Raw genomic sequence first — 26,264 nt, 5'->3', positions numbered from 1 at the left:
CACGGATTGAAGGTCGTCACTGGTGGATAGTGCGAAGGACTTCACGGTGCAGAAGAGTTGTTTTGTTTGCTTGGACGAATGCACAGAACGCCTCTTAGTCTATATGCTCATGGTATCTTGAACGCCTGGAATGCCATGTATTTTCCCACTTAGAAGCAGGGGAACTTCAAAAACTTGGATCCGCTGGACTGCTTCTTCTCCTTACCATTCTCCTCTTCATCCTCACCGACAACGCGAAGGAAAACCTCGTCAAGTGTAGTTGGCGAGACAGAGTAATACTCCAGTCCGAGCTCCTCTCTGTTCGACTCAAGGAGCTGGATGAGCCCTGGGATGCCTCCCAGGTCCGAGGACTGTGTGCGCACAAGCTGGTCAGTGGCATCGGCGTTTGTCTTTTCGACGTCGTCGGCGTGGAGAGAGGGCGTCCGTGAACCCCCCTCACCCTTTGCAGCCTTCAGCACCTTGAACCTCAGCTGCCCGTGACCTCCATCCCTAGACCCCCACTTATCCATCTGCACACCGGGTATCTTCCTCCTGACCCACTCCTTGCACGCCTCCATTTCCTCTTCCGTGGTCTCTGGGGCGCTCTTGAGAACGAGCTGGACAACCCACGCATCACCGTACTGCTCGCCAAGCTGGCCAACAGTACCGAGAGCCATCATCTTCCGCTTCATGATACCGACTCGCGTCGCGAGTTTATCGGCTTCCTCCATGGAGTGCGTAGTGATCAACAGTGCACGTCCAGGCGCCGCAACACCAAGGAGCGTACGCCACATGACACGCTTTGCAGCCGCATCCATACCCGAACTGGGCTCGTCGAGCAGGAGGACGGAGGGATTACCCATAAGCGCAATACCAAGGGAAAGCTTCCTCTTGTTACCACCGGAAAGCTTGGAAGCGAGACGTGTCTGGAAGCGAGCGAGGCCAGTGGCCTGCAGGATGGCGTTAACAGAGGACACAGGATCCGGCACGCCCCGAGCGCGAGCGTAGAAGTACAAATGCTCCGTCACGGTCATGGTATCCATGGCGTCGAATTGGGGACACACTCCCAGATGGCCACGGGCGGCAGCGCGCTTGGAGATGATGGATATGTCTTCGATGAGTACATCACCACCGCCGTTGATATGTGTCGTTGGATGAATGTCACCACGGATGAGTGAGATGGTCGAGGACTTTCCTGCTCCGTTGGGGCCGAGCAGACCAAAGACCTGACCTCGTGGGATACCGAAGCTAATGTCATTGACCGCATGGTTGGAGCCGAATGTCTTCTGCAGATGAAGTACACGCAGACTGTCCTTGGATTGTTCGGTGCGTGTTGTCTCAGCAAGGACAGCAGGCGGAATGGTCTCAAGGTTCTCTTCTGTATGCGTTTGACGACTGCTTGCGCGGTTGAGGAAAGGTGGTCTGTAGCCAGAATCCCACCAGACAAGAGCGATGAAGAGAAGGATAGCCTGGACTGTAAGGTACAGGATTGGACCACCGTAGACCGTAAGCTTGCCAGGGTAGCTGGGGATCTTATTGCCATCGCAGAGGACACTGAACGAGTTGAGCGAGAGCAGTTGTGTCCTCAGCAGACTACCAGATGGTGCGATGAGCGAAACAGTCCAGTGGAAGATGTTGATCCAGTCGTCGATCTTATACGCAGGGGCATATGTAAGGATGGCCATATATCCAATGAAGTATATGAGATACAGAGAAACCATACCACCGGCGGCAAAAGCAAATGCCGCAAGCTGCGACGTGACAACAATCGAGATGAGATACGAGAACAGAATCGCGGTCAGACCGTAAAGGGCAAAAACCACGAACAGGTAGCCAGGACCGTAGAAAGCACTAGAGGCGCCAGCAAAGATCGCTGTCGTGACACCTGCAATGATTAGAACAAAGATGAAGTCGAATGCAGTGTATGCCAGCCACAGCGGTACAGCTCGGATACCGTTACTATAGTGCAGTGCTCGCACCTTCCTCAAGCGCTCTTGTGTTGGGTAAAGAGCAAACAGTGCAGGGAAAACACACATGGCTAAACCAAAGTAGAGCGTTAGCTGCAGTGTGTCGCCCATGTTCGGTGCGAAAGGTACCGCAAACTGCTGATATTGGGTCGAGATGGCAACATTCGAGAGCACATTATCGAGAGTGTTGAGTGTGATAAGCCCACCGACTACGCCACCATCTCCAAGATATGCCATTATCGTAGACTCATTCTCGCGGATGAAGAAGCCACCAGGCGTGATATTGCGGAAGCTCGTCTGGACAAAGTCGTTGAACTCATCAAGCGTATCGACGATATAGAAGCTATCGTTCTTGATCCCAGAACGCTGGACGATCTGTGCGATAGCATCGCCGACAAGGCTTGAAGGACCAATCGGGATGAGCGGGATGGCGTCAGTGCTGGCAAGCGTGAAGACCTCGGGGTCGTTGGAGGTTTCCCCAGGATCACAACCAACGGCTGTGTAGTTCTGCAGGAACAATGTGACCAGACCAGCAGCGATGATAGGCAACAGCAGAGCAAAAATGTAAGGCCAGAAGTTGCGTCGAAGGATGGTCCAGCGCTTCTGCATCAAGATGAGGGTTTGCTTGCCCATCGAGGTACCTCGGCCCTTGCCCATCTCGAGTCCCTTGTCCGTGTTGGAGACTTGATCTGAAGGATGGTCGTCTTTGTTCGCGAGCACCGCTTGGTGTTCATTTGCATCCATGAGATTGTGCTCCTTGACTTCCTCAGCCATAGCCAGGAACACATCTTCCAGTGTCGGGCCGACAATATCGTAGTTCTTAACACCTTTGGACCTCAAAACATCGACAAAGTGAGTCGCAGGAAGAGCGTCAGGAAACCAGTACTGTATCATGTCTGCCGACGGCGCAGGCTTCTTCGTTGCATCTGCTGGCGGTGTAATAGGTGCGTCTCGGGGGTATGTAACATGGTAGCCAGCGCCGACCTCGTGTTTCAGCTGGACAGAGGTGCCTTTCGTCTTCAAGACACCGCGCGAAAGGATGGCGATATAATCAGCGAGAACATCAGCTTCGTCGAGGAAGTGCGTGGTCAGAAGAAAAGTGCGATCGCCACGCTCAGCAAGCAGAATCTCCCAGATCTTCCGTCTCGAAAGAGGATCAAGTCCAGAGGAGACTTCGTCAACGCAGCATACTTTGCTACCACCAGTGAACATCATCGCCAGCTGAAGCTTCCTTTTCTGACCGCCTGAGAGCGTGCTGGACCGGGCCTTGATCTTGTGTCCCAGATCGCAAGCGCGGATCAATTCCTCGATGGTGTCCTTGGTGTCAATTGTACCAGTCGATTTGAGCTGGTTGAAGATCCGGACGTGCTCGTAAACATTCAGCTCATCCCACATAACATTCTTCTGCGGACACAGTCCTAGACCTCCAGTACCGTCGATTTCGATCGATCCGCTGGTGATGGTATTCAGGCCCGCGATGGCGTCCAATGTCGTCGACTTGCCGCTTCCGTTGGCTCCAAGCAAAACCATAATCTGACCCTTGCGCGCCTTAATGCTGAAGTCGTCGACAGCAATGACAGTCTCCGGGGGCTTGATGCCGATTCTACACAGGACGTTTTTGCGCAACCAGCTCGGTGTCCAGTGCTTCGAAAAATTCCTCAGAATGATGTTGTGGTCCAGCGAATCAGTCGTTGTCTTGCGGTCAGCCGAGACGGTGCCGTACAGCCAGCGCTCGACGAGCGCACCAAGAAAGGGGTACACGAGTGTCTGGATGATGAAGAAAACCCAGAAGACAATGCCAGGGGTCGTCCAAACATGATCTTCGTAGTCGGGGGCGCCCTGGCCTAGATTGGCACCTGTAAGTTTTCTTTCGAAACGTGCGACCCAGACAATGAAGAAGACGTAATTGATGGAGGGGAAAATCAGACTGAGAACGTATACCGCCGAAGTGCCGAACGGGCCTGCGACTTGCGCGATGATGGCGAGCAGGATGGGAACGATGACAATCGTGATACCAGACAGCTGAGCCTTGCGAAAGAACGCAGCACCGAAGATGGAGAAGCTCGTCAGCGACAGACCAGCCAGGATATGGAAGATGACCAGAATTCCCGCGTTGGAAGACTTGAAGGCAAGGGCCCATACGATCAGTCCCATGATGACCCAGCCGGGGAAGTAGATGATGTCAAACGCGATGTGGTTTGCCAGGAGCCGTGCGAATTGTGTATGCCACGCCTTCTTGGCCGGGGACATGGCTTCCACCAGTTGCGATATCCCCCGCTCGCGCTCTTCAGCCATTTGTCCGGTAAGCTGATAGGTCACACCGCAAACACCAATGTACAATGCAGCGCCCATGATGTTGATGAGTGCGCCCATATACAGCACACGGATTCGCTCGTCTCTTTCCTCCTGCGTGCGATCGGTGTATGGAAACCCGTCGATAGTGGGGATCACGTCGGCTGAGCTATTCAAACTGGCAATTGTCTCATCAATGGCGCGTTGGAAAGGCAGAATGTAGATCTGCACATCGTTGTCCTCCTCACCGACATAGATTTGTGTTCCCAACACGCCGTCAGCGCGCAGTGTGTAGTTCCAGGCCGGTCCACCGCCTTCATTGGGACTCGAGTGGAAGGACGCTGCGCCGAAGCATGTGCTTGCGCCACGCAGCGACGATGAACATGTTGTCAGAAGCTCCACCTCATTATTGATTATAATGGGTTGTAGGCCAGCATCGCGCACTTGGTTCGATAGCTGTCCTATGACGCTCTCAATATCACCGCCGGTATGTCCGTTGTTTACGAAGATGACCTTGTCGCGACCGCCCGTAGCAGCAGCGAGGGCGTTGGGGAAGGATCGAATGGGTGTTGCGTTGCCGATGCCGAATTCAGAAGGTGGGATGAAGAAGTTTTTTGCGTATGTGATGAAGAACATCTGCTATGGTCAACAAATACTCGGGTCGGGAATGCGATATCAACATACAAAGATTATAGGCGCCCAGAAGGCGCGCACACTCGTGAAGAACCACTGCCGCCATGCGACGATGAGCAGCGTCTTCTTGGTGAGGATCCACGTCTGGCTAAGGATCGCCATGGCTGTTGTCGTTGCCCCGTTGGGCGCGCTCAAGGAAGGTTCGACCGGCAGGTAAGGGTTTCGACTCTAGCCTTGGGATGTGTCGAAATTACAGATTACAAGATGGATGCGGCTCCCATGCTCCCATGCTCCAGGGGTATCTAACATAAAGTAAAGTAAGACAAGGGCGTGGCGTCCAGAGGTCATCTCCAGGAGGCGAATTGAGCACGCAAAGGCCTATAAGCGAGAGTCGCGTACAATGCACTTGCATACGACGGCCAAGCGGCAATGTCTTGTCGTCTTCATTTGCCTCGCGCGACGCCCCGGATTAGGGATGGTTTTGTTGAAAGCGGATCGATGTTCTCCCGCCATCGAATCTCGACGGCCCGTCGACGCTCCAATCATGCCACGATGCGCCCCGACTTCCGGCGGAGTTCTGGATCCCGCGCAACGCGAGACCGAGCTGGGCATGGCAGAACGTGGGTTGAACCGATGATGAATCACCAAGAGTCTATTTCTCAATGTGACATGACTCTTCAAGGGTAGGTCTCGATGTTCCTCTTGAGCTTAAGCACACGGGCGTTGCGCTTCAAGCATTACGGATTCTTGAAGCAACAGCATCGACCTCGGCATTCCGCCTAGAGCGCCCAGCCGCCGAATGCACCACTTCATGGAAAGGGCAGAATCAGCGATGCCAATCTGCTTTGACGCGCCTCGCTTAGAACGCCGCGCCTCGTGCAACGGTCAAAGGCGCGTCATCGATCCCAATCTTTGCTCGGTCGGCGACCACAAACACCGACGACATCTCCATCGATGAACACATGAAGAACTTATCAACATTCTGGCACAGTGCTTGAACTCTTGGGGTCTTCTTCTTTCTTCCAGTCCTTGGAAAAAATCCGGCTGGTAGCCCACTCGTCTCTACGGTCGCGCTTCATGGGTTTGGTACAGTGGGATGAACTCAGCCAAAAACTGTCCACAATGCCTTCCCTTGTCTACTTTCGCCATAATCTTGCAGCCTTAACCCTTGCCTCATTCAATTCACAATGTCAATCACTTGCATAGTAAGGTCAGATTGTAGAAGAGGGGAAAAGATTGCATTCGTCAAACCAAATGGAAGTCCCAGGGTATCGTCCATGAACGCCACGAAGTCACTCCTTACTGCGCCCATTCGATGATGGCTCCAAGTAAGTTCAGACCTCTGGGAATGTAATGCGACGTGCGAACGAGCACCAAATCAGCGCCGACGACCCACGCAGGAGGTCTCCACAGCCCCATAGCAAAACGCCAAAATACCGAAAGCAATCTCGTTACATACATGACTTGGATCTCAAGCAAATACCCCACCGCGCACCACTCAGTCGTCTACGCCGCGTTGTGTAAGACGTCATCCCGCAGGTCTGAAAGTACGCCTTTGGGTTGAGATACCACCACCACTTCACCAACACCGCCACCTAACCATCGTAGTCACCCATTCTCCAGGGTCTACCACGGGGCATCGACGGGGGAATGTCGATTGGCGCAGTCGTCGCCATCGTCGAGGGCCAGTTCGCCGACCCACCCATGGAGGGCATTGATGGGGCGGATATGAGGATGAGCTGCGGACAGGGAGGAGTTGGCGGCAGAGAATAGGGCGGAGAGGGCGAAGAAGGAGCCGGGCCAACCGGCGCGGAGAAAGGCGAAGTCGTGGACGAGGCGACCTGGAGAACAGGGGAGGGTGCCTCAGATCGCCAGGGCGAGAAGAGAGTGTCAATGAGGCTGCCGAAGAAGCCGCGGACACACTCGACGAGGCGAGCGAGGGTGAGGAGGGTGCTGGCGAGGAGTCGCAGTAAACGGGGGAGGCGCTGTGAGGTGTTAGCCTGGGTCGATCTGGAGACTACAGTGCGATCGAAGAGCTGCCACTGTAGAAGCAGTGATGGCTTAGTGGCTTCTGTCAAGTCCAACTCTTGGCTGAGACCCCGCTCTACACCTCTTGCCCTCAGCTCGTCGTCCTGGCGCAGACTCAGGTGGCGACCTAGCGGCACTGGCTCGAAGCGCTCACGACCGACAACGCCAACCGCCTAAGTGATGTTGAGCGTGATTTACTGACCCTCCTCGGAGTAGAGGTATTTCGGCGGCTCCATCAGGCGGTGGATTATGGCGCGCAGAGAGTCGTCGGGCTCTGCGCTATTGTGAAGAACTGGCGCGTAGAGACCTGGGGCGGCGTATGCCCGAAGGGATCGCTGTCCATCCGGTTGTGCTACTGAGTATTAGCGAAGTCCAATGCGTATTGGAGAAGAGCGGAACTTACGTTGACGCCCTTGCCAGCAGATGCGAAAGAGGCGTTTTTGGCTATATCGGAGGAAGTTTTGAAATTGATGAAGTTGAGTTTGTGGTTGTGAGGGACAAGAGGAAGGAAGCAGAAGCTCGAGCTATATAAATGAGAGCCCGGGTTTCTGAGCCGAATGTATGTGTCTTGCTCGCGCTGCTGTGCCGGCCCCTTCTTCACCCTGACAGTGGGGCGCTTGAACACTTTGCATCCTCACGACTGTGAGAGTAGCAGACGGAAAACGTAGACTCGTGCCATATACAAAGCTCTAATATGTCTCAACACACCCGCATGTCTTCGCACGACCATGCCACCGATAGTCCTGTTAGTGGCGCAGTCCCAACATGAGAGTTCACACAACCGACCAAAGATCAGAACTCGCGCAGCTCCACGCCTCCTGAGCGCTAGTCCGTTCGAAATTCGTTCCATGATGATGGGAAGGATGTCGACAGTGCTGTTGCCACCGCCGGTGGCAGCGTTTACGGATCAAGGGCCATGTTTGCAAACGAGCTTACGGACACAGATGCTAGCAACTTGATTGGCATCCTCGATATATACGGTACACAGGCGATCGTCATCTCGCATGTGTCCGCAGTCCCTCTTACTCACTCATCCATTCCCCGCCGCACATCACTCCGTAGGGTCCAAGCACGTGAGACACTGCGCGCTTCTCAGTACGACAAAGCTAAGAAGCAAAAATAGATTTAAGGCTGCTTAGAGTGTAATTGAAAGTTACGAATGAACAAAGTAACACTAGTATTACTCTGTGGATGGCTGACAATGGAGATATTGCGCTTCGATGCGGACGTATTCAGCAAGAATGGCATACCAAAGCTCGAGTCTCCATGCAAGTGCTTCTCCAAGCTGTACTGGGCGGCAAAGTTGACGAGTCTACAGTGCTGTCTCATTCTGGCAGACCTGTCCACTGGTAGATGGCAGCAAGATACTTGAGAGAGCTGATGCGAAGCCACACGAGTTCAGAGATCTGGAGATGAGACTTCGAGCGACGCATAAGGCAATGGGGCTTTGGCTGAAATCGGGCGTGCATGTTGAGATGAATTCGGGGTGGAGCGTGGACTCGGACTCGGCCAGACAAAGCAGTAATCTGACAATGATAATCAAACAAACAATGACTCGACTAGTATCATATGTGCCGGCCTAAAGAACCTTGTACTCATCTACTTGGAAGACTGGAGCCGTGATTCGGGACAAAGAAAGAGGGCCAATTTGGAACTTGAGCAACAAAGGAACGCCACGCTTACCGGCACCGAGGCCGTATACGGACCCCATCAGAACACCTCGCCAAACTGCAACAAGCCCGTAACACTAAAAGAAACTACCAGTGACCATATCTGATTCAGCAACGTATTGTAGCCTTCCGTCTGCTGTACCAGGTCAGCTTTGCCTCCGGAATCTAGGATCTCGGCGCCGATAATCCAGCTTGCAACAAATCCTTGGCGTAACTTAGGCAATCGAGTCTTCCGTCGAAACATCTCTTGGGGCATCTGCTGAGGCTTCCGCAGAAGTTTCTGCTGGGGGATCTGCTGGAACATCTGCTGGGACATCTGCCGGGACATCTGCTGGAGCGTCTGCTGGAGCGTCTGCTGGAGTGTTTGCTGGAGTGTTTGCTGGAGTGTTTGCTGGAGTGTTTGCTGGGACGTCGGTTGGCGGCTCCGCTGTTGGTTCCACTGATGGTGCCGCTGTTGGTTCATCTGTAGGTATAGCTGCAGGCTCAGACGCGGAGGCTACCGACGATGGCAACGGTGACGGTATACCAAGCTGGACTTCTTTACAGGTAGGGCTGTCCCAGCATGGTATGTTCTCGGTCTTCGGCTTCCGATTCTTGTCCGCCAGTAGTTTAGCGATAGCTGCGCCTCGAAGAGACTGAGGGGCCTGAATAAGTTCCGGAGCCGCATGGTCAGCCGGCACATTGGCTATTCTGAATTCGCCTGCGTCATGGGCAGGCACAGAAGCGGCGGAAGGCTCGGACGCCGGAACAGCAACGCCAGCATTGGGCATTTCTGCCATGACGAGAGCTTTACTGTCATCTATGACAGGGGCAATACTGTCAGCAGGAGGATCTGTGGTATACGCAGCTCCGGGCTGAGGGGTCGGAGTGGCGGTTACATAGCCAGCGTTCGTGGTGCTGGAGACTGACTCTGTGATACTTGAGACCACCTCTGTGGTGCTCAAGTTCACCTCTGTAGTGCTCGAATCTGCCGCTATGGTACTTGAAGAGATGGTACAGGGAGGAGATTTGAAAGGTGGAGCAGACGTGCAGACATCGTAGCATCTGTGCAGTGTCAGTGGTTAGAAGAATCAATCTCTACATAAAGATGAGAGGGATGGGAACATAACGGAAGTGAGTCTCACCCGCCATACATCTGTGTCGAGTTTCCACAGACTGCTAGCTTGTCGATACACAGCCATAACGGGGAGCAAGTACGGGTACGTCTCGAGCGTGGCGCTTGAGTATGGTATGGGCTGGGAGGTGTAGTGATGGACGACTTGGCTGTGATGACATCCAGGAAAAGAGTTGTACTAGATGTTTCAACTTGATAGCCCGTACCTGTGCATACCGCGGAGTTAATGCGGGAAGAACAGGGCGGCACTGTGAACGTGCGCAAGCTCATGACACCGTTGGCACACTCAGTCCAACATCTGCGTGCTAGTCAGCTCACGTAACAATAATGATGAATCAGCATCTCACTACACGTGAATATGGATTTACGTGACTCACCCGCCGTATGCCATGCCGCATTCGTTCACGGCATCGTGGCACTTCTTCTGGCCACAGTCTCGCCTTGCGGGGCCAGACGAACCAAGACCAATCAGGGAGAAGATGAGAAGGAATTCAATCTTCATTGTGGTGGTTGCTAATTGATTGAAAGACAGGTCCAGCGATGCACCAAGGCGATCGGAGGCAATGCTGCACTTGGTCGCGGAGGTGAAAGCCGAGTGACTAATTTTGCTTGAGCAGATGATCTGTATCGAGACGATCTCAAGTTGAGGGATGAGGATGGTCCAGAAGGGTTCTCGTCGTGACGTTAAATATGAGATATGCTTGCGGGTCCATGGACTGGAAAATCGAAAGATCTGCGCTGATCACAACTCATCGCCTCGTCTTTGTTGCTTCGAACGCTGAAACTTAGGACTACAGGCACTAACCACCGTGCAATAGAGCCTTATCGTCTGCCATCTGTTGAAAATCGTTATCTGGACTTGGGCATAGGTAGCGAAGGTGGAAATGATGTGCGCGATACCGTGTGGTAGCATGCCATCAGGCACGGCGCTGTATGGCTAGGTCTAGATGCGGTGTCCAGCGCTTCGAGAAGCACAGCTGATTGAAGAACGATACGTAATAGACGATTAATCAACTCGTCGCTGTGTTAGTATACATTCCATGTGCAAACCCTACATCCTGAGCCGAGACATGCGAGCTGGCCGTAAGGTGGTAGGACAGGTTCGACCGTCCGTCCACTTCCGATGCGACGTGGCCAGAGGCTCACAATGCGAGACCAACGATATGTACAAAGCACTCGTTTTCAACTGCTGTGACGGTCGCACAGTGTGTCTGTCTGCGACAGGAGTCCGAGGCATGGGACGTAGGATAAGTGGTGTCAAGCAACGGCAAGTGAACCGTCTCGATCGACACATCGACCAAATCAAAGCCCTCTCATCTTCCCAATTGATGCATATGATCAGAGTATCCGTGGCAGTCGACGGGAATTGGATAGCTACATGGTTTTGGACGGTCGGCCAGGATTCGGTCTGAGGTTCCTGAGGCCCTGTGTGCTTTTCAGATCTCTCAACACGAATACTCAATAGAGCATTAAAGACGTGCCAGAAGGCCTAGTTTAAGCAAGACACTCAAGGTCCACCACCGTAGTCATACGAGCTGTCAACTCAGGCGAACATTGCCTTTGGAGAAAGCAAAGATGGAGGGTCGAGTACTGTGCAACCTTAAAGTGACTATCGGAGAGTCATCACCTAGAAGGCTATGACTGTCTCGCACGATCCCACGAATGTGGTGAGACAGCCCAACACAAGGTCGCGTTGGTTGGCGGAAGCTGTTCCTGATCAAATTAGCATTCTCGAGGGGTTGGACAACTGATAATCAGACAAGTCAATGAAATTGACCACAAGATTGTTATTAGTTGGTAGTACAAATGTGATCTAAAAGATCGACCAGGTGAAAAACGAACGAGACCGGGCCGACTGCGAAGGGTGCCTTTCAGGACATCGCCGGCACCTATCTCGTACGGAAGTGATCGAGAGAAGTAAGACAATCCTGAATCAAGCGGTACATATCGTGCAAGCGTTTAGTACCTGAGATTTGCCAACAATGTCCAAGATTTCGAGCAGGGAATAACCGACCTCAACAGTAAGACGAGGCAAATTTCGTGGTCGCTGTGATCAAGATTGGCCCTCTACAGTAGGCTGGTAGAGCTCTCCTGGTTCTTCGGCCTCTCGTATGAGCTCTCATGATTGTAGTCCTTCTTTGGCCCAGCGACCTCGTACGTAATACCGAAGGATTGCAGGCTTGCACCGCGGAACTTGAATTCGCAGCCACTCTTGTATGTATCTGGATCACACCAATGATGGCCCTTCGCCATCCATCCATGTCGCTCATCTGCAGGAGGATAGAACTCCCACATGTTGAAGAAGACACCTGTTGACTCGCCATCTTCATCGACAAACCATGCTGTAATCTTGTCCGTTGTCTCGTTGTAGCGGTACACGTAGCGGCGAGTCGCATGGAAGGAAAGTCCATTGTCCATGCTGAAGACGCCCTTCTCGATGTAGAGGTACTCGGCGGCGTATGCAGGGTCGGTAGGCGCGCGAGGGTGGAATTGTGCTGTACCTGTGAGTACACCACCAGGGTTGGTATTATGGCTGGCAATTTTGCGATGTAACGACCAGACGCCCTGCATGGCCCGAAAGACAGCAGCCGCGACGAACTTGGCGTCTTCGTTCGAAGCCTTCAGTGTGTTCGCGACCTCCTGCACAACAACATCAGCCTCGTTATCTGTGCCGGAACCCTGATAGCGCGATGGAAAAACAGGGCCATTCTGGCCGCCAAAGGCTGAGTCTTTCCGCGTGACGCCGGCTTCCCGTGCAATTTCCTCGATGATACCGACGTAGTCAGCCATCCAGAACTGAGGTACTTGTAGAGAGCCCTCAGATCGAAGCTGGTGTCGCATACGCTCGGTGGTGTCAAGCTGGTTCAAACCAACTCTCGGAAAATTCATGGGATCAGGGGTCGACTCGAACCAGGAGTTGGCGATGTAGCGTGCCTGTACCTCCATGACTCCCCAGTACGGCCCCTCATAAAACCCGACGAACCCAAGAGTGGGATTGTCTGAGAGCATAGAGCCGCGAGTGAGGAGAAAAGGGATGCGAGGACAGGATGAGTCGGGGTAGAGGAAGCCCTTCGGTGTATCGTGTAGGTAGTCGAGGTCAACCTTGTAGCCCATGGCCTCAATGATACCTGTCACATCAGAGAGCTGACTCTTGGTCTGGGAAAGTTTCAGTACAAAGCCTTGAGATGGCGGTAAATGTGCACATACCCCTGCCTCTCTGGACCATGGCCCCTTATGCTCCAGCGCAATATCCAAGGTGTCGCCGTCGTCTTTCTGCTCAATGCTCTCGACCCAGCCTTGCACTGGTACAATCAGTCCGCTCCTGACGAACTCGAGATAAGTGTCACTGATCCCACAGTATGCAGGGTACTGCGTCTGATCTGCTGCATACACTAGCGCCGGGCTTCCGTACTCTTGCTGATCGCCACCAATTACCGATCGCATGAACTCGTGGCCTTTCTGTGCCTTCTCAGGCGGGACCGTCGTTATCGATGCCGAGATCTCACCTTCTCCACGGCGCGAGAGATTGTAGAGGACGAGGTCGAGTGGTAAGAAGGTTGGTGCCAGATTGGTGTCTTGCGAGGATTCCTGAAGAGGATTCTGAGGAAGGTATCGGGGGAGAGAGTAGAAAGGTCGGTTGATGATGTGATAGATCCTGCTTTCCGCGTAGGCAGGCTTGCTCTTGCCGGGCGAGTTCTTGGCGCTTGAGATCTGGAAGGCAGCTTGGGCGGCAGCTTCGGATCCGCTGATTCCCCCACCAATGACAGCGATCTTCCCAGATTTCTCTGTGAGCGAAAGAAGATCGCGGAAGGCGGAGGAATGCTGGATGTTCGAGGTGTTCCCACCGGCTGAGGGAGCGAAAGAGCGGCCTCGTTGATTGAAGAAACCACTTGCAATGACGAGATAGTCGAAGGTCTTTGTCTCAGACTCATCCGTTCTCAAATCGTAAGTTGACACCTGCCAGGTCTTCATGTCTTCAAGGATATCTGCGTTGACGACTTTGCGGTTGAAGAAGATGTTCGACTCTAGGCCGAACTTTTCGGTATACTTCTCGAGATACCGCCCGACTTGCCATGCTTTGGGAAACATTGGAGGTGCCGAAGGGGAAGCCGCTCCAGTCACAGGGTCTGAAAGGTCAACAGATGACCATGATAGATCTGAGAAGCCGACAGTGAAGCGGCTTAGGTTTATTCTCATCTCCGGGCTGCACTTGTCACCATAATCGCCGGACCGCGCTCTCCACATGCCACCCACACGGTCAGCAACCTCGTACACGGTGACGACATAGCTGCCGTGCTGCAGGAATGCCTTTGCTGCGGCCAGTCCAGAAGGTCCCGCACCGATAATGCAAACAGATCTCGTGAACACCATAACACAACTGAAGTCTACAATGCTGCCAGTACGTTAGCCAGTCACTCTGTGTTGCAGCTTGGAATGCTTTAGTGCTGTAAGACATACCAATGGTCCTGGCAGGAGCAAGGGAATTACAGATCACGAGCGAGAGAGCAGTGCGAATGATCGAGTTGATGGTGTTGAGAACTTCAGGGTGTTGACATGGGCATGGGCGGGGAGACGGAAAGCGCGCTAGCGAGAACCCCTCGGTTCTCAGCCAATGAGGGACTAGGCAAGAGCAGCACGAGATAGGAGAGAAAGAGGACTTGTACGTTGTTTTCATTCAGTTAGAAGCCCAGAGTTGATGAGGGTGCCTTTCATGGTTTGAAACTGAATTTTCCCAGTCTGTAGAGGTCAGCTACATGCCGAGTAAGTGCGTATGGTCGGTCTTACGGAGAGTAGGTAGCGAATGTGATCCTGCAGATGAGCGATCAGCAGGGATGTCGTTGAATGGATGCGATTCATGAGTGCATACCAAGTCAGTGACGTGACGATGCTGTTCGATTTCTACTCTTGCGAACTGTCTCATGTCTGTCCTCGTGGCCAAGTCCTCGATGTTGTTGGTACTGCGAACGATGTCTCGCCACAGTGCGATCACTTTCTGGCGTTCGATGAACTATGGGTATCGTTAGAAAGACACAGAAGTTGTCATAGGACTTGCGGAGTATACGCGGTCGAGTCCGAGTGGGTTCTTTCCTCGCGCTTGCAGCCGGGATTGCAGCCGGGAAGGCGGCTTCGTAGCTATCGTTGCATACCTGCGCAGCATTCCCTCGACAAGGCCTGGATGAAACAGAGGCAGATGCTAACAGCGAGACAAGGTAAGAGTGTGCGAACTGAGATGCCCGAGATGGCGTTCACGATGAGGCTCGCTATCGAGATGCATGCGGACGGGAGACAGGAACTAGCCTACGAGTGTCCTAGACTGCATGAACAGCCCTGCGGCCCCACGGGCGCGTCTCCCCAGTTCTCGACGCGCTCAGCTCCACAAAACTTTGCATCCGCCACCACCATCCATGGTCAAACCTAACGCTCGCTATCTCGGTGCAATCGGAGGACGCCATGTGTTTCGGACACTCTGATTTGGAGGGCGAGAGAGGGCAGATGACCTCGCGCGGCAAGACTCGCACGTCACTGCGGAAGAGGAGAAGGAGCCCCGCCGCCGAAGCAGGCCCAGCAGAGCCTCAGGATGCTCGCAAGCTCTTCAGGATTGACTCGACTGCCTCTACTCTTGCCAACAATCCTCAAATGTCACCTCAGAAGCCACCCAGCCCCCAAGAGCCTCCAGTACCGGGCTCCGTGCCAGTCAATGGCGTCGACAACAATGTCGACAACAGCTCCCTGCGCATCGAACGCCTCCAATCTGCTCAGACACTGCAAGACGACGTCTCTTCCTCCTCGGGAAGCTCACTACCAGCACCGAGTATCGTCGACGAGACGCCTCTCGAGCAGCGCACTGCATTCCTCGAAGCATACAATGCTCACGCAGAGCTGTACTCATACACCTTCCAGCCATTCGTCGGCCTCGAACTACATCGTGCTCTTCGCTTCGAGTTCAAGCGATCGACCAAGATGAGCAACAGCGAGCTTGCTGCGTGCTTCGACCTCATTTCCAAGACATCGGAACAAGCCTACAGGTCGTCCAGTCTAGGCTGGAATCCAGACTACAAGCTAGAAGAGATGTCAGACAGGGATATGATGTACTTTCTGGTGCGCCAGGCAGAAGGCTACATCGGACTTGACATCATCGGGGATCGTGACCCCAGCGCACATCACGCTGGAGCGATCCTTGGCTTCATGTCGTTCAAACTGGAGCCCGAGGACGAGGAGCTGAAGCTGATGAGGCCGGTTCTCTACATGTATGAGATCCATCTCGATGATCGGCTTCGCGGACAGAGCCTCGGTGGTACCATGATAAACTGGGCAATCAGTCAAGCACGCTTAGTCAAGATCAGCAAGACAATGCTGACCGTGTTCACGGTCAACGAGAGCGCAAGGAGGTTGTATGATAGGGAGGGCTTTGTGAAAGATGGCATCAGCCCTGAGGACAGGGTGACGAGGAGGAAGGTCATCAAGGCCGACTACATTATCATGAGCAAGGAGCTCTGAGGTTTCGTAGTTATCATCGTGCATTTTTTGGCGTCAGCATAAGATACCCCCGAGCAGACTTGAGCTCTTCAATGATATATACAATACCCATGATGAGGCTGGGCTCTCTGATGCCTTTGACATGCTATCAAAGAACCACATTGCTGACATCGTCCGGTTGGATCAGAGGAAAATAACGGCTTCAGCGCTTTTGGCAGCGTGGTATTCACATGGGGATTATATATAGATGAAAGCGAAGGCGGTGCACATGTGTGAATCCGCTCCAGCGCACACGCGAGAGACTGATGATCGAGCGGGAAGATCCTCGCGACACCAAACACAGTCAGTGCGAATGCTATCGCCCACACTACAGCAAGAACACTGCCTGTTACCCAGGACGGCTTCTCCGGCTCATTTAATTTTGGCCGACCGTAGTCTTGCTCTCTTCGTGAAGCTGCTGGAGCTGTTGCGCATCGACATCTGTCGAGGTCTTCACGGGCGTGACAGGATCCTCCATCAGTACCCCAATGTCTGAAGATGACTCCGTAACCGATGTCGGATCGTCACAGAGGTCGAATTGGATGACGGGACCTCGAAACTTCGTATTTACCTGGGCGAGAGCCCCTGGCGCACCAGGCTGGAGGTCTTTAGCAATCCCTTGCTCACCACCAGCACTGGCGCGAAGAATGAGTCGAGGCGTGTTTTCCCCCATCATCTTCGTGGAAGTCCTGGAGGTGAGACCTGAATAAATAGTGCGTGACTGAATTCAATGAGGCCCCCACGAGTGAAATCGCTCAATGTTAGTGGATACTTGGGAAACAGGGATTTCAATGTTGCGCGATTTGCCCAAGATGAAGAGACCCAGCGAGGAGCCAGTTGAATCCTCACCGCTGTGCGCTCTACTAAAGCCAGGTCTCCTTCCCTCCTGCTCCCGTTTCTGTGTTGGGCCAACGGCGCATCTGGCCGCAACTTCTTCAGCGAACGATGTCTCGAAGGAGCGCCCGCATACGTCAGGACCCACTGACCCTGAACCTGAAGCAATATTGAACATACCGAATGTTGCAGTGGGTCAGACCCTGTCACCAAAACTCCTGGAGGCACATCATCACAGGGCTCAGTTCCGCAAGAGGGGTATCATGTGCTATTGTACACTCATCATTGTCGTCGCTTACACCTGCGCATCCATCCTGCCTGCTCTCCACTTGGCCTCTCTCTGTTCTTGCTGCGCCGCCTCCAGCCGGGCAGCTTCCTGGACCTGTCCCAGCTGGCTCGGGTGCGTAGGCGGCCCATTCTTACCAACCGTGGCCAGATCAGCAAGCAAAGCCTTGAGATGATCTGTGCGGTTCTGGTTGCCGGCCCAAGTGACTGCCTGACTGTAGTAGAGAATGTCCCATGCATCGTCGCTCAAATTCTGCAGAAACGTGGGCAGTCTACGTGCTTTTTGGTAGCACCGCCAGAGCACACGGCGCACGTCGTCATTCGCGCCCACGTATGCAAAAGATATTGCCTGGTTGAAGCCCTTTAGGGCAGGCGATATATTGTACATTGGTTGCAGCTTCACCTTCAGAGCTTTCAGGGCGGCACGGTGTTCTGGATCTGCGCGAGCGATGGCCATTCGCTGGGCCAGGGTCGCGGTGCGCGAATCCTCCATCTCGTAGGGATCTGGGGCGAGCTCGACGTCAATCTGGGTCAGATCATTAGGATCGCGCGGGGGTGCGGCTTCGGCCATGAGTTTCTGGATGTAAGTGAGTTTCTCGAGGAGGCGCGGGTCGTTCATGAGTTTGTCGACTTTCGCTTGCATTTCTGGCGAGATGTGCTCCTCTTGTTCCGCGTCAGGGTTCGCGGTAGTTGCGGTATCCGTGGCCGTGGATGCGGTGATCGAGGATTTGCTAGTGGGGTCGCTCGAGCCGTGAAGCTCTGCAAAGCGAGCGACTGACGCAGCGAGCTGCTCTGCCTGCTCTTCTGTGGGAAGTTCTGCGCCATTGTCTAGCTCCTTGGTGAGCTCGTCGCTGTTTTCGATTTCTTTCATGAGCTCGCGCATTTCAACGAGCAGCTGGTTCATCTCTTCCGGATTTTCGAGGTTGGGGAAGTCTTCCGGATCGTCCGGCTCCAGTAGGTCGTCAATCTCCTTCTCGAAGGCAGCCCATTCCTGCTTCTCTTCCTCGGTCTCAAGCTCGTTGCTGGCATCGAGTTTTGCTCGGAGTATGGGGTTCTGATTGACGGATTCAGTGGCTCTGTCCAAGAGCCGCTGCAGTTCAGGGTCCTCGAGGTCCTCGATCTCTGGCAGCTTGCGAAGCACAGCTCCGAGATCCTCTCTGGCATCGCCAACATCAGGATCGTCGTAGAGTTTGATGATTGCCTCCTGAATTGTGGCTCGAATCTGCGTCCCCATCTCTTTGATGTCTGGCTCCGCATCTTTCCTGGCTTGCTCTTCGAGCTCCTTCTCCTCCTCCTTGGACAAGATCTCTTCCTTGATCTCCTTCAGATCTTCTGTGAGGTCTGCGAACGCAGGATCTGCCATAAGCTTGTCCATCATGCGCTTGTTCAGCTCAGCTGCATCGTATTTGGGATCCGCCATGTACTTCTTGATCATCTCCAGCGTCTCCACCTCCTTGACCTGATCTGCTTCGCTGCCCAGCTTGTCAACCTTGACTCGCTCGCCTGTAACTGGATCCTCCTCGAAGAACTCGAAGTATCTTTCCTCGCCATCCTTGAAGATTGGCCTCTCTCCGCCCTCAAAAATCTTCTCGAATGCCTCTGGATCCTGCGAGAGCTTCATAACTTTGAGCACTTCCTTTGCGGTAGCACCATGTATTGGGTCTTTTTTCATCTTTTCCAGAGCATCTTGCGCTTTTTGCTGCTCAGCCCTGTCTTCATCCTCCTCCGCCTCTTCTGCGCGCCGCTCCTTACGAGCATTCCACGCCAATCTTGCCGTCTCGGCTTCTCGCGCCTTCTGGGACTTTGTTTTCTTGCCGCGCACAAATTGTGCGGGGAGCGGGCGGGCGAAGGCACATCGTGGCGATTGCGGTCGTGCGAGTGCGCGTATCAGCGCTGCCGAAGGGACATAGGTCCTCCGCAGGATCATATTTGCTGTGATGTCGAGGCGAGGCTCCTGCCATCTCACATGCAACTTTCGGCAGGTGCTCCGCCTTGGCACCCCCGAGTCCCGACCGATGCGTCCGCGACGACATCACCCCTCAACTGCATCGCGACCGTACGCAGGCATGTTTACAACAATAGATTCAAATGTGTGATTATCGATTGTCTCATCCCTATTCAGTCCAATTGTGCCAACTACGTACAAAGAGCAATTCCCAGCAAGACCACGACCAGCGCAGCCCGTGCGTTGCTGCTCGTCTTTTCACCAGCATTGACGTAGTAGTTGTTGCCCGCACCCCCTGCGATGACCTCTGTTGTCACATTCTTCCGGCCTACTGGTGCATCCACGCCGTTGAAGTTGTCGACCGCCTTGATCGCTGGCCCAACATTGAAGAAGTCGACAAGCACGAACGTCGGCTGCTTTGCGACATCCTGACCGCATTTCGTCATGTGCTCACCGAGGCCTCCTGTGCCATCCCAGGAATTTGTATCATTGATGTTGCGAATGTCGGGGACTTCGATGCCCATGGCTTGCTGCCAGTACAGCATGTGGTTCATCAGCATCAGCTTGCCGGAGTCGCGCTCCTGGTCGACCGTCGTCGTGTTGGAGGGTCGATCGGGCTTGCAGGCGAATTCTGTCGCATTGCGTATATCGTATGCGTTCTCCCATACAAAGTCGAACTCGTTGAGAAGATATGGAGCGTTCATCTTGTCTGGATTTAACGGCTGGACGAAGGTGACGAGCCGCGAGCCCTCGTCGATCATCTTTCCCAGCGTTGGCCATGTCTTCTTGAACTCGCTAGAAGGTGCAGGTGCGTGATTGATGTTCTCGGGAACATATCCAAAGTGTGCGATATCGGCTCGTGCATACTCGGTCTCCAGCTCAACCGCAGTGATGCCATCCGTATTGACCAACACCAGCGTCACCACCTCGTTGGGGTTCGCCGCCATCCACAGATGGATCTCCCAAAGCCATGTCTGGAGCGTCCCCACATCGAATAGTCCACATGATGTGTGGCAGAGATGGATCTCTCGGGCATTTGTATCCTTGTTCGCGGCCACGTGAATCTGCGCCGAAAGTAGTCGAACACCAGCGTCGAGCTGCACGGTGCTGTTGAAGAACTGATTACCGAAAGAAGAGAAACCGGTTGAAGAGTCACGGAGGAATGGCGAATCGTGCGCTCCGAGATGTGTCATCTGGTCGTACGAAGTATCGCACAGCTCCTCAGCATTATTGCAGGCTCGCCCAGCGGCTGCGAAAGGGGCGGCGACCAGCGCCAGGATCAGTGAAACTCCAGAGTGTCTCATTGTGGAGAGGCTAAAAATTTGTCGAATGTTTCCAAACAGGGTGTAATCAACGAAACAAAGGGAAAAGGGAGGGAATTTTAACAGATATCATATGGACAGGTGAAGTGGACGAATAGAGGCAGCAGCGCTGCGTCAAGTGTAGAGGTATGTCGCATCTTCAATAATGAGAGGACCTGACCAACGATAGCACTGTTCAACTGGTGAACGCGAATTTTGATTGCGGTGAGCGTTCCTGACGCTGGGCCTGACGCTAGACAGCGGATCCTTGCTGCAGATCGACCGGTACAACCGACTCAGCCTCAACATTGCGGACGATTGGTGTGTATGCACTGCATCGTGAGCATTCGAAACATGTTGCGCTGACACGCCAGAACATGCGTTCTCACACAGGGGGTTGTGTTTTCTCACGCTCAAGGCAAGCAGAAAGATCGCTCCCATTTTCTCCCGGTCCTGTACCTACTTCAGCTTTGTCCACAGCCGTTTCAACCGCCTCGCGTAAACTTGCACGCATCACCTGAATTCAGAGCAAATATCTCATCTAAGGCACTGACCATGTCAGATAGTCATGATGGTGGACAGGCGTCATGTTTGCCTTCCCACGATTTCCACTTGACTATCCCGCCCAGACATTCGTCCGTCAAGACATCGTCGCTCTCGCTTTCGGCAGACTCGCCTACGCTGAACGACGATACGCCCAGCCCCGACTTCAGCGAGTACGCCAATAAGCAACCTGCGACGGTTAATGCTGGCCTGGATTTCGGTGGACTCACCAGGAATGAAGGCGAGGACGGTGTGACCAATTCGACCAACTCGACTGTTGCAAACCAGAGCCTGGTCAGGAAGGCCTCGGCTGTAGCTTTGGACTTAGCCCTCTAGATGTTCCGGCTGGCGCATCTCTACGAACGCCTCTCAGGATTGGAAAACTAGTTCGCACCCTATTCTGCCCTCCCACCCATGCGTTCCTCTATGGGGTGTTGTCGATACAACGGGTCATAGGAGCAGTAGGTCAGGCTCACTTTGACTACCGTGCAAGCGATGAAAGGTACGTACTGAGGCCCAATCCGGAGGTGAGGACACAGAGTAAGCGATTGGGTCTCCCGGGTGTTTATGTAGAGTGGTTGTATGGGGACGAAGAGGCGGCAAGTCCGACGGAACAGGGCATGCTGCTGACCTAACACTACTTTGATGAGGTGAGAAACGAGATGGATAGCGATGCAAATGAGTGAAATGGTAAGTCTGTGGGTTCTCACATCGCATCTTTACACTACCTGCACTCTTGTGAATCAGAGCTGCACCAGTATGCACGCTGCTCTTCTCCCAAGTTTCATGCTTCAGGTCAATACGTCTATAATCCCACTTTTGCGCATTGCTCCTCTCTTGGGACCCGTGTTTCGGTCTTTGGTATTGAATGTTACGACTTTGGTACGGTACAAGGGCCCCTTCCCACACACCTCAACACACCACGGATGCTAAATCGGGCGACCGCCATCGAATCTGGGAAATCAATTTTCGGATCCTGACTGGGCACTTTGCGTTGGTTTCTGCGCTCATAAGCCCTAATATCTCCATCCCTCTTCTACTCTTCGGCTTACTTGCATCGTCAACTCTTTGCATGTCCACGGTCAGCAAAGTGCACAACTCTCAGGGTTTGACACTACAGCTTCGAGTGGATATATTTAAACAATCTTGGCGATACTTCAGCGTATATCACAATGGAGCTTCCAAGATACACGACGGCCGAAAAGGTAGGCGCTTCCGAGTTCACGACTCCTTCAAATACATTTGCTGATAGATCGCAGGGTAAGGGCAAAGCCCAAGAACCTATTGATGAGCCTCAAGCATTCTCAACCAGGCGACTGAGCTTACCGATCTACACTGGATCTGTTCCTTCGCCGCCCACATCACCATTCCAAGGTGCCAGGCTACCCATGAATAGACGCTTCCCTGTGCGTCCCACTTTCCCCTCGCCGTCAAGTTTGCCAGAAGCAGACGGTGAGAGATCCCCGATTCTACGTGCAAGACCTTGTCAGGTGCTCGCGCCATCCGGCTGGCGCCTGCTTTCAGCCTTCGAACAAGTGCCGGCACCATCTCAGCTGGTCACCAAGGCCACAGGGTCGACTGAGTCCATTACCGAGGCCATGATCAAGGATTTCAAGTACGATCCCACCGACAAGACCCCACCAAAGAGACGCATCAAGCCTATGGCTGAAGCCGTCAAGCCCGCGGTCGAAGGCAATGCTGGTCCGTCTTCGATCAGTACATCCGAGCACCAGCCAGTCGCTCATATCGCGGCACCAGAATCCAGGGCGTACATTGAGCAGCAGAGAGCACAAAAAGAGCTTGATCAGGTTTGGGCACACGCAGGTCTCGAGATGGGCGGCAGTTCAAGGTCTGCGCACATACCCGCCGTTACGACAAGGCTTGCAGAAATTGAGGGGTCGCTCATCAACAACATAGCCATGCTCAAAGCAGCATATGATAGTGTGGACGCAGTCTATGGTCGTACGGCTTTCACCACTGGCCATTCACCCCAAACAGATAGGACAGACTTGGGAGAGGAAGATAAGGACGAGGACAACTCAAGTGACGGGTACGGCCCCGTGGTCTCGTTCTTGAACATTGATGCGCAAAGGCGGTTCGAAGAGAGTCGGCGACTCACGGTTCTGTCCGAGCACACCGAGCCGTCGAGTGGTCATGAAGATGACGTTTGGTCTCTAGCTGGCTCGTCCTCGAGATTTCGGATGGATCAACCGAACCTTAGCGCTTTGAACATCGTGGAGCCGGGTGTGTGGATGGATCAGCGCAATCCGCGAAAGGGCGCGTGTTCCCCTTTCACAGAGGTACAAGACCCTTTCCGCGATGGCGATGGAGAGGCAGGGCCATCGCGCATGGCAGTAGGATCCTTCTTTCCAGCTGAGGTCTTCGAGTCTCGACCGCACCCTGAAGGCACACTGCCGGCCAGATCAAATGGATCCTCTGTCTCCAGCTCATGCCTACACTCATGCCCAGCGGTCGTGAGCACGGACCCGCAACCTCGTTCTCCTCCCACACCACCGGCACCCGCCGTGATAACAGCACGAAGCCGCAGTTCCGTGCACCTCTCACCGATACAAGAAGTAGATTCATCCAGAGACTTGCTGTCAACGTCATCAGGTGCGTCACCACCACTCCCAATGCAAACCGAAAGCGAGAAGCTGCCTTCAGTATCACCGTCTGTAGCATCATTGCCTTCGGTATCATCCTCCTCTACCGGCTGGGTATCAAGATGCTGCTCGATAGTTCGCTATATCCTCGCATGGGCAGTACCTCTCGCGTTCCTTGCTGTCGCCCTGGGAAACATGGCTATCACAAGGACATTCAACGAGGTGCCCCAAGACCTCTTCACCGTTGAGTCGAAGACGCTTCATTCGGAGCACGGAAGCGGTAACCTGACGATGGTGTGGATGAACGGGCATGCGGTTGGGTTCAATGTGTCTGCAATCGTGAATACGACGCTGGATGCGGGGCAGAAGAGCTGGAGCTTTTTGTTGGACTGGAGAGCTGACGGCGATTGGCTGAGTGCAGATGCGGGTGCAGCGAGCGGAATGGCTACTGCGATGCCTTTACCTGCGTTTGCAGAAGAGTTCATTCGGAACATGGGATTTCTTGGACTGTTTGTGGCAATCTACTGGCTTGTCAGTTTTCTGTCTGGGTCCGTAAGTGCATGGTGGCACTTGAGAGAGGATGACAATATCTTTTGGACGCGCACCCTGCTGCGCTGGTTTGATAAGGGAAGGACATGGGCTGATCTGTTTGTTACTGCTGTGCTGAGTGCAACAACGTGGGCGGCCGCGTCGAGGGCGTTGCTTTTGATGCCGGCTTGATCGTGTTGCAGTGCGTGATTTGTCCAAAAGTACGTTCAATATCCTGAAGGCCTACTGCCTCACGTCGCGCCTCATCATCTCACAACATGCATCTACGTGGTTTCCTCATTGATCCTCCACATACTTGACTCGCACTTCTCAAGTTTGCGTTGAGTGTACCAACGACCCCGGCGCTACAGTACGCACTACCAACGCAAGCTCAGTGACGTCGCCCCACCTCGTCGCCAGCTCGCAACCCTGTCACTATCGCCCTCAATTACCAACTTGGCATGGTGGTCACGGTGACGGTCACCTACTAAGCCGACCGTGCATACTTGACACACACTGCACATAAAAAGCAGCTCGCCCCTTCAAGCTGAGTCATCTTGTTGATGGCAATCACAATAGCGGGCCGAGAGCCTTTTTGTGGTTCAGAAGTTAGGGAAATTCCGCGATATGACTTCTCATCTATCCCTCTTGCTTACTCCTTCCTGGAAACTTTGCTGAATATTGGTAGGCTGGCCGGCAACGGCAGTCGCGTGGACGCCGAATGGGGAGAGTGTCACAGTAGCACACCCTAAGGCTGCGTTGCCGTGTCTATGGCAATTCACACAAGTGCTAGGAGAGTCTCAAGCTGTGCTGAATCTTCATCAATGCAGCTTCTTAAGTCTGTAGGCCCAGATATTCTTGTGATGCGCATGATACTGGGCCCGAGAGGACAGATTGAACGAAGGTAGCGCTGCTTGTTTGCAATTCATTGCACCCTGCAGTGGCTATCACCTCCCCAAAACAAAGCGAAATTTGCTCACAACATCGCTGCCAGGCCCAAAATTACGTTGCTACAGTTCTCTGCGCTCGCTGACATCCTGCCCCGCTCCTTACTCTCACTGCCCATAAGTACATACAAGCCATCCTTCCCTTCATCAATAAAACAAAGCCAATTGGCCAAGCGGTGATCCGCGGATTGTTTCAAACCAAAAGCCTCCCACAGGTACGTCCGCGCTTTGCAATGCGTGACTATGAGGTGACTGTGAATGCGACTGCTCCTTCTGCTGCTGCTGCTGCTGCTGCTGGACGACTATGGCCATGAAGAACCTGCCCTGGGGGTTATCAGTTTGAATTTCCGCTCAGTTGGTCGAGCACCCATATTGGAGATCTTTTTTGCCTTCTTTTGGCGTGGTGAAGTGGAGGCGTGCAGTGGGTGCGAAGGATGTCGGTATTGCTGCAGTGCCTGAACGCGGCCTGCTGTGTCTAATATTAATACAGTCTTTCTCACAAACATGAGAGACAGTAATCGTAAGCATCCTGGTCAAGAACATATCCTGACAGAGAAGCGATGTGAATGACTGGCGCAGCGGCCGCTTCGGTTTGTTGAAAAGGAGCAGTGGACAATTGATAACGTAAAGCACCACCGAGCCAGACACACCACCAAGCCAGACACACCACCAAGCCAGACACTTTTTCTTGGCACTGCAACTTTTCTATACAACACAATATGCAATAACAACATAAGCAGATATTAACTTAGTAAGAAGGTAGAATTGTTCTTGCGCTTTACGCCTATACCTTAGGACAATTTAAGAGCGTGTAGAGCGCTACTAACGTACCTCACGGGCGAGTGGCCGGCCCGGGCGAGTGACCGGATTTTGCCAAGACCACACCAAACTTTAACTTCTCTTGCATATTATAGCAAGTTACTGTAAGTTACTGTAACTTACAGTTTACAGCACTAATCTATAGTATCTTGCATATCTTTTATACATATTCGCGCGTTATGCCCTACTAGGCTGGCGGATGGGTAGGGTATGCTTTTTTACGTTTTGGCTTATAGCTTCTTAACTAGCAGAGATACGCT

At 53.4% G+C, this 26,264-nt stretch overlaps 10 protein-coding genes across 10 annotated transcripts; 3 read left to right on the top strand and 7 right to left on the bottom strand.

Moving 5' to 3' along the window:
* Positions 1–149: 149 nt before the first annotated feature.
* Positions 150–5,033, bottom strand: M421DRAFT_8879 (P-loop containing nucleoside triphosphate hydrolase protein; the record flags this gene model as incomplete). The annotated part of the gene is made up of 2 exons (XM_033597700.1): positions 150–4,874; positions 4,923–5,033. 2 exons carry the CDS (start codon positions 5,031–5,033, stop codon positions 150–152), a joined length of 4,836 nt encoding a protein of 1,611 aa, XP_033444657.1.
* Positions 5,034–6,466: 1,433 nt separating this feature from the next.
* On the bottom strand, positions 6,467–8,228 carry M421DRAFT_8878 (uncharacterized protein; the record flags this gene model as incomplete). The annotated part of the gene is made up of 3 exons (XM_033597698.1): positions 6,467–7,035; positions 7,102–7,251; positions 8,150–8,228. 3 exons carry the CDS (start codon positions 8,226–8,228, stop codon positions 6,467–6,469), a joined length of 798 nt encoding a protein of 265 aa, XP_033444656.1.
* Positions 8,229–9,543: 1,315 nt separating this feature from the next.
* Positions 9,544–10,185, bottom strand: M421DRAFT_72569 (uncharacterized protein; the record flags this gene model as incomplete). The annotated part of the gene is made up of 3 exons (XM_033596893.1): positions 9,544–9,613; positions 9,694–9,981; positions 10,061–10,185. Coding segments are annotated over 3 exons (483 nt in total), but the record flags the coding sequence as incomplete, so codon positions are not given.
* A 1,235-nt stretch (positions 10,186–11,420) lies between these two features.
* On the bottom strand, positions 11,421–14,457 carry M421DRAFT_281828 (uncharacterized protein). The gene is made up of 3 exons (XM_033588923.1): positions 14,142–14,457; positions 12,891–14,076; positions 11,421–12,839 (listed from the first exon to the last, which is right to left on the bottom strand). Exons 2-3 carry the CDS (start codon positions 14,052–14,054, stop codon positions 11,751–11,753), a joined length of 2,253 nt encoding a protein of 750 aa, XP_033444654.1. The 5' UTR covers positions 14,055–14,076; positions 14,142–14,457; the 3' UTR covers positions 11,421–11,750.
* Positions 14,355–14,841, bottom strand: M421DRAFT_72767 (uncharacterized protein; the record flags this gene model as incomplete). Its single annotated transcript, XM_033596912.1, has 4 exons — positions 14,355–14,420; positions 14,469–14,492; positions 14,551–14,691; positions 14,746–14,841. The coding sequence occupies 4 exons, from the start codon at positions 14,839–14,841 to the stop codon at positions 14,355–14,357; spliced, it is 327 nt and encodes a 108-aa protein (XP_033444653.1).
* A 129-nt stretch (positions 14,842–14,970) lies between these two features.
* Positions 14,971–16,273, top strand: M421DRAFT_424852 (uncharacterized protein). Its single transcript, XM_033593887.1, has one exon. It carries the CDS (start codon positions 15,135–15,137, stop codon positions 16,179–16,181), a length of 1,047 nt encoding a protein of 348 aa, XP_033444652.1. The 5' UTR covers positions 14,971–15,134; the 3' UTR covers positions 16,182–16,273.
* A 641-nt stretch (positions 16,274–16,914) lies between these two features.
* On the bottom strand, positions 16,915–19,250 carry M421DRAFT_424851 (uncharacterized protein). Its single transcript, XM_033593886.1, has one exon. It carries the CDS (start codon positions 19,243–19,245, stop codon positions 17,329–17,331), a length of 1,917 nt encoding a protein of 638 aa, XP_033444651.1. The 5' UTR covers positions 19,246–19,250; the 3' UTR covers positions 16,915–17,328.
* Positions 19,251–19,408: 158 nt separating this feature from the next.
* On the bottom strand, positions 19,409–20,765 carry M421DRAFT_424850 (uncharacterized protein). The gene has a single exon (XM_033593885.1). It carries the CDS (start codon positions 20,565–20,567, stop codon positions 19,455–19,457), a length of 1,113 nt encoding a protein of 370 aa, XP_033444650.1. The 5' UTR covers positions 20,568–20,765; the 3' UTR covers positions 19,409–19,454.
* Positions 20,766–21,490: 725 nt separating this feature from the next.
* On the top strand, positions 21,491–21,742 carry M421DRAFT_72769 (uncharacterized protein; the record flags this gene model as incomplete). The annotated part of the gene is made up of 1 exon (XM_033596913.1): positions 21,491–21,742. A coding segment is annotated over one exon (252 nt), but the record flags the coding sequence as incomplete, so codon positions are not given.
* A 537-nt stretch (positions 21,743–22,279) lies between these two features.
* Positions 22,280–24,430, top strand: M421DRAFT_8871 (uncharacterized protein; the record flags this gene model as incomplete). The annotated part of the gene is made up of 2 exons (XM_033597692.1): positions 22,280–22,312; positions 22,367–24,430. The coding sequence occupies 2 exons, from the start codon at positions 22,280–22,282 to the stop codon at positions 24,428–24,430; spliced, it is 2,097 nt and encodes a 698-aa protein (XP_033444648.1).
* Positions 24,431–26,264: the final 1,834 nt, after the last annotated feature.

This window comes from Didymella exigua, assembly GCF_010094145.1.
Source record: "Didymella exigua CBS 183.55 unplaced genomic scaffold M421scaffold_39, whole genome shotgun sequence".
In the NCBI taxonomy this organism is placed as follows: Eukaryota; Fungi; Ascomycota; class Dothideomycetes; order Pleosporales; family Didymellaceae; genus Didymella; species Didymella exigua.
This window is presented reverse-complemented; position numbering and strand designations above follow the sequence as displayed.

Excerpts from the sequence above, each read along its gene's own strand:
- M421DRAFT_424852 (XM_033593887.1), top strand. The coding sequence starts at position 15,135 with ATGTGTTTCGGACACTCTGATTTGGAGGGCGAGAGAGGGCAGATGACC.
- M421DRAFT_281828 (XM_033588923.1), bottom strand. The coding sequence starts at position 14,054 with ATGGTGTTCACGAGATCTGTTTGCATTATCGGTGCGGGACCTTCTGGA. Across the intron at positions 12,840-12,890 it reads CATGGTCCAGAGAGGCAGGG|ACCAAGAGTCAGCTCTCTGA; the intron begins GTATGTGCACAT and ends AAACTTTCCCAG.
- M421DRAFT_424851 (XM_033593886.1), bottom strand. The coding sequence starts at position 19,245 with ATGATCCTGCGGAGGACCTATGTCCCTTCGGCAGCGCTGATACGCGCA.
- M421DRAFT_424850 (XM_033593885.1), bottom strand. The coding sequence starts at position 20,567 with ATGAGACACTCTGGAGTTTCACTGATCCTGGCGCTGGTCGCCGCCCCT.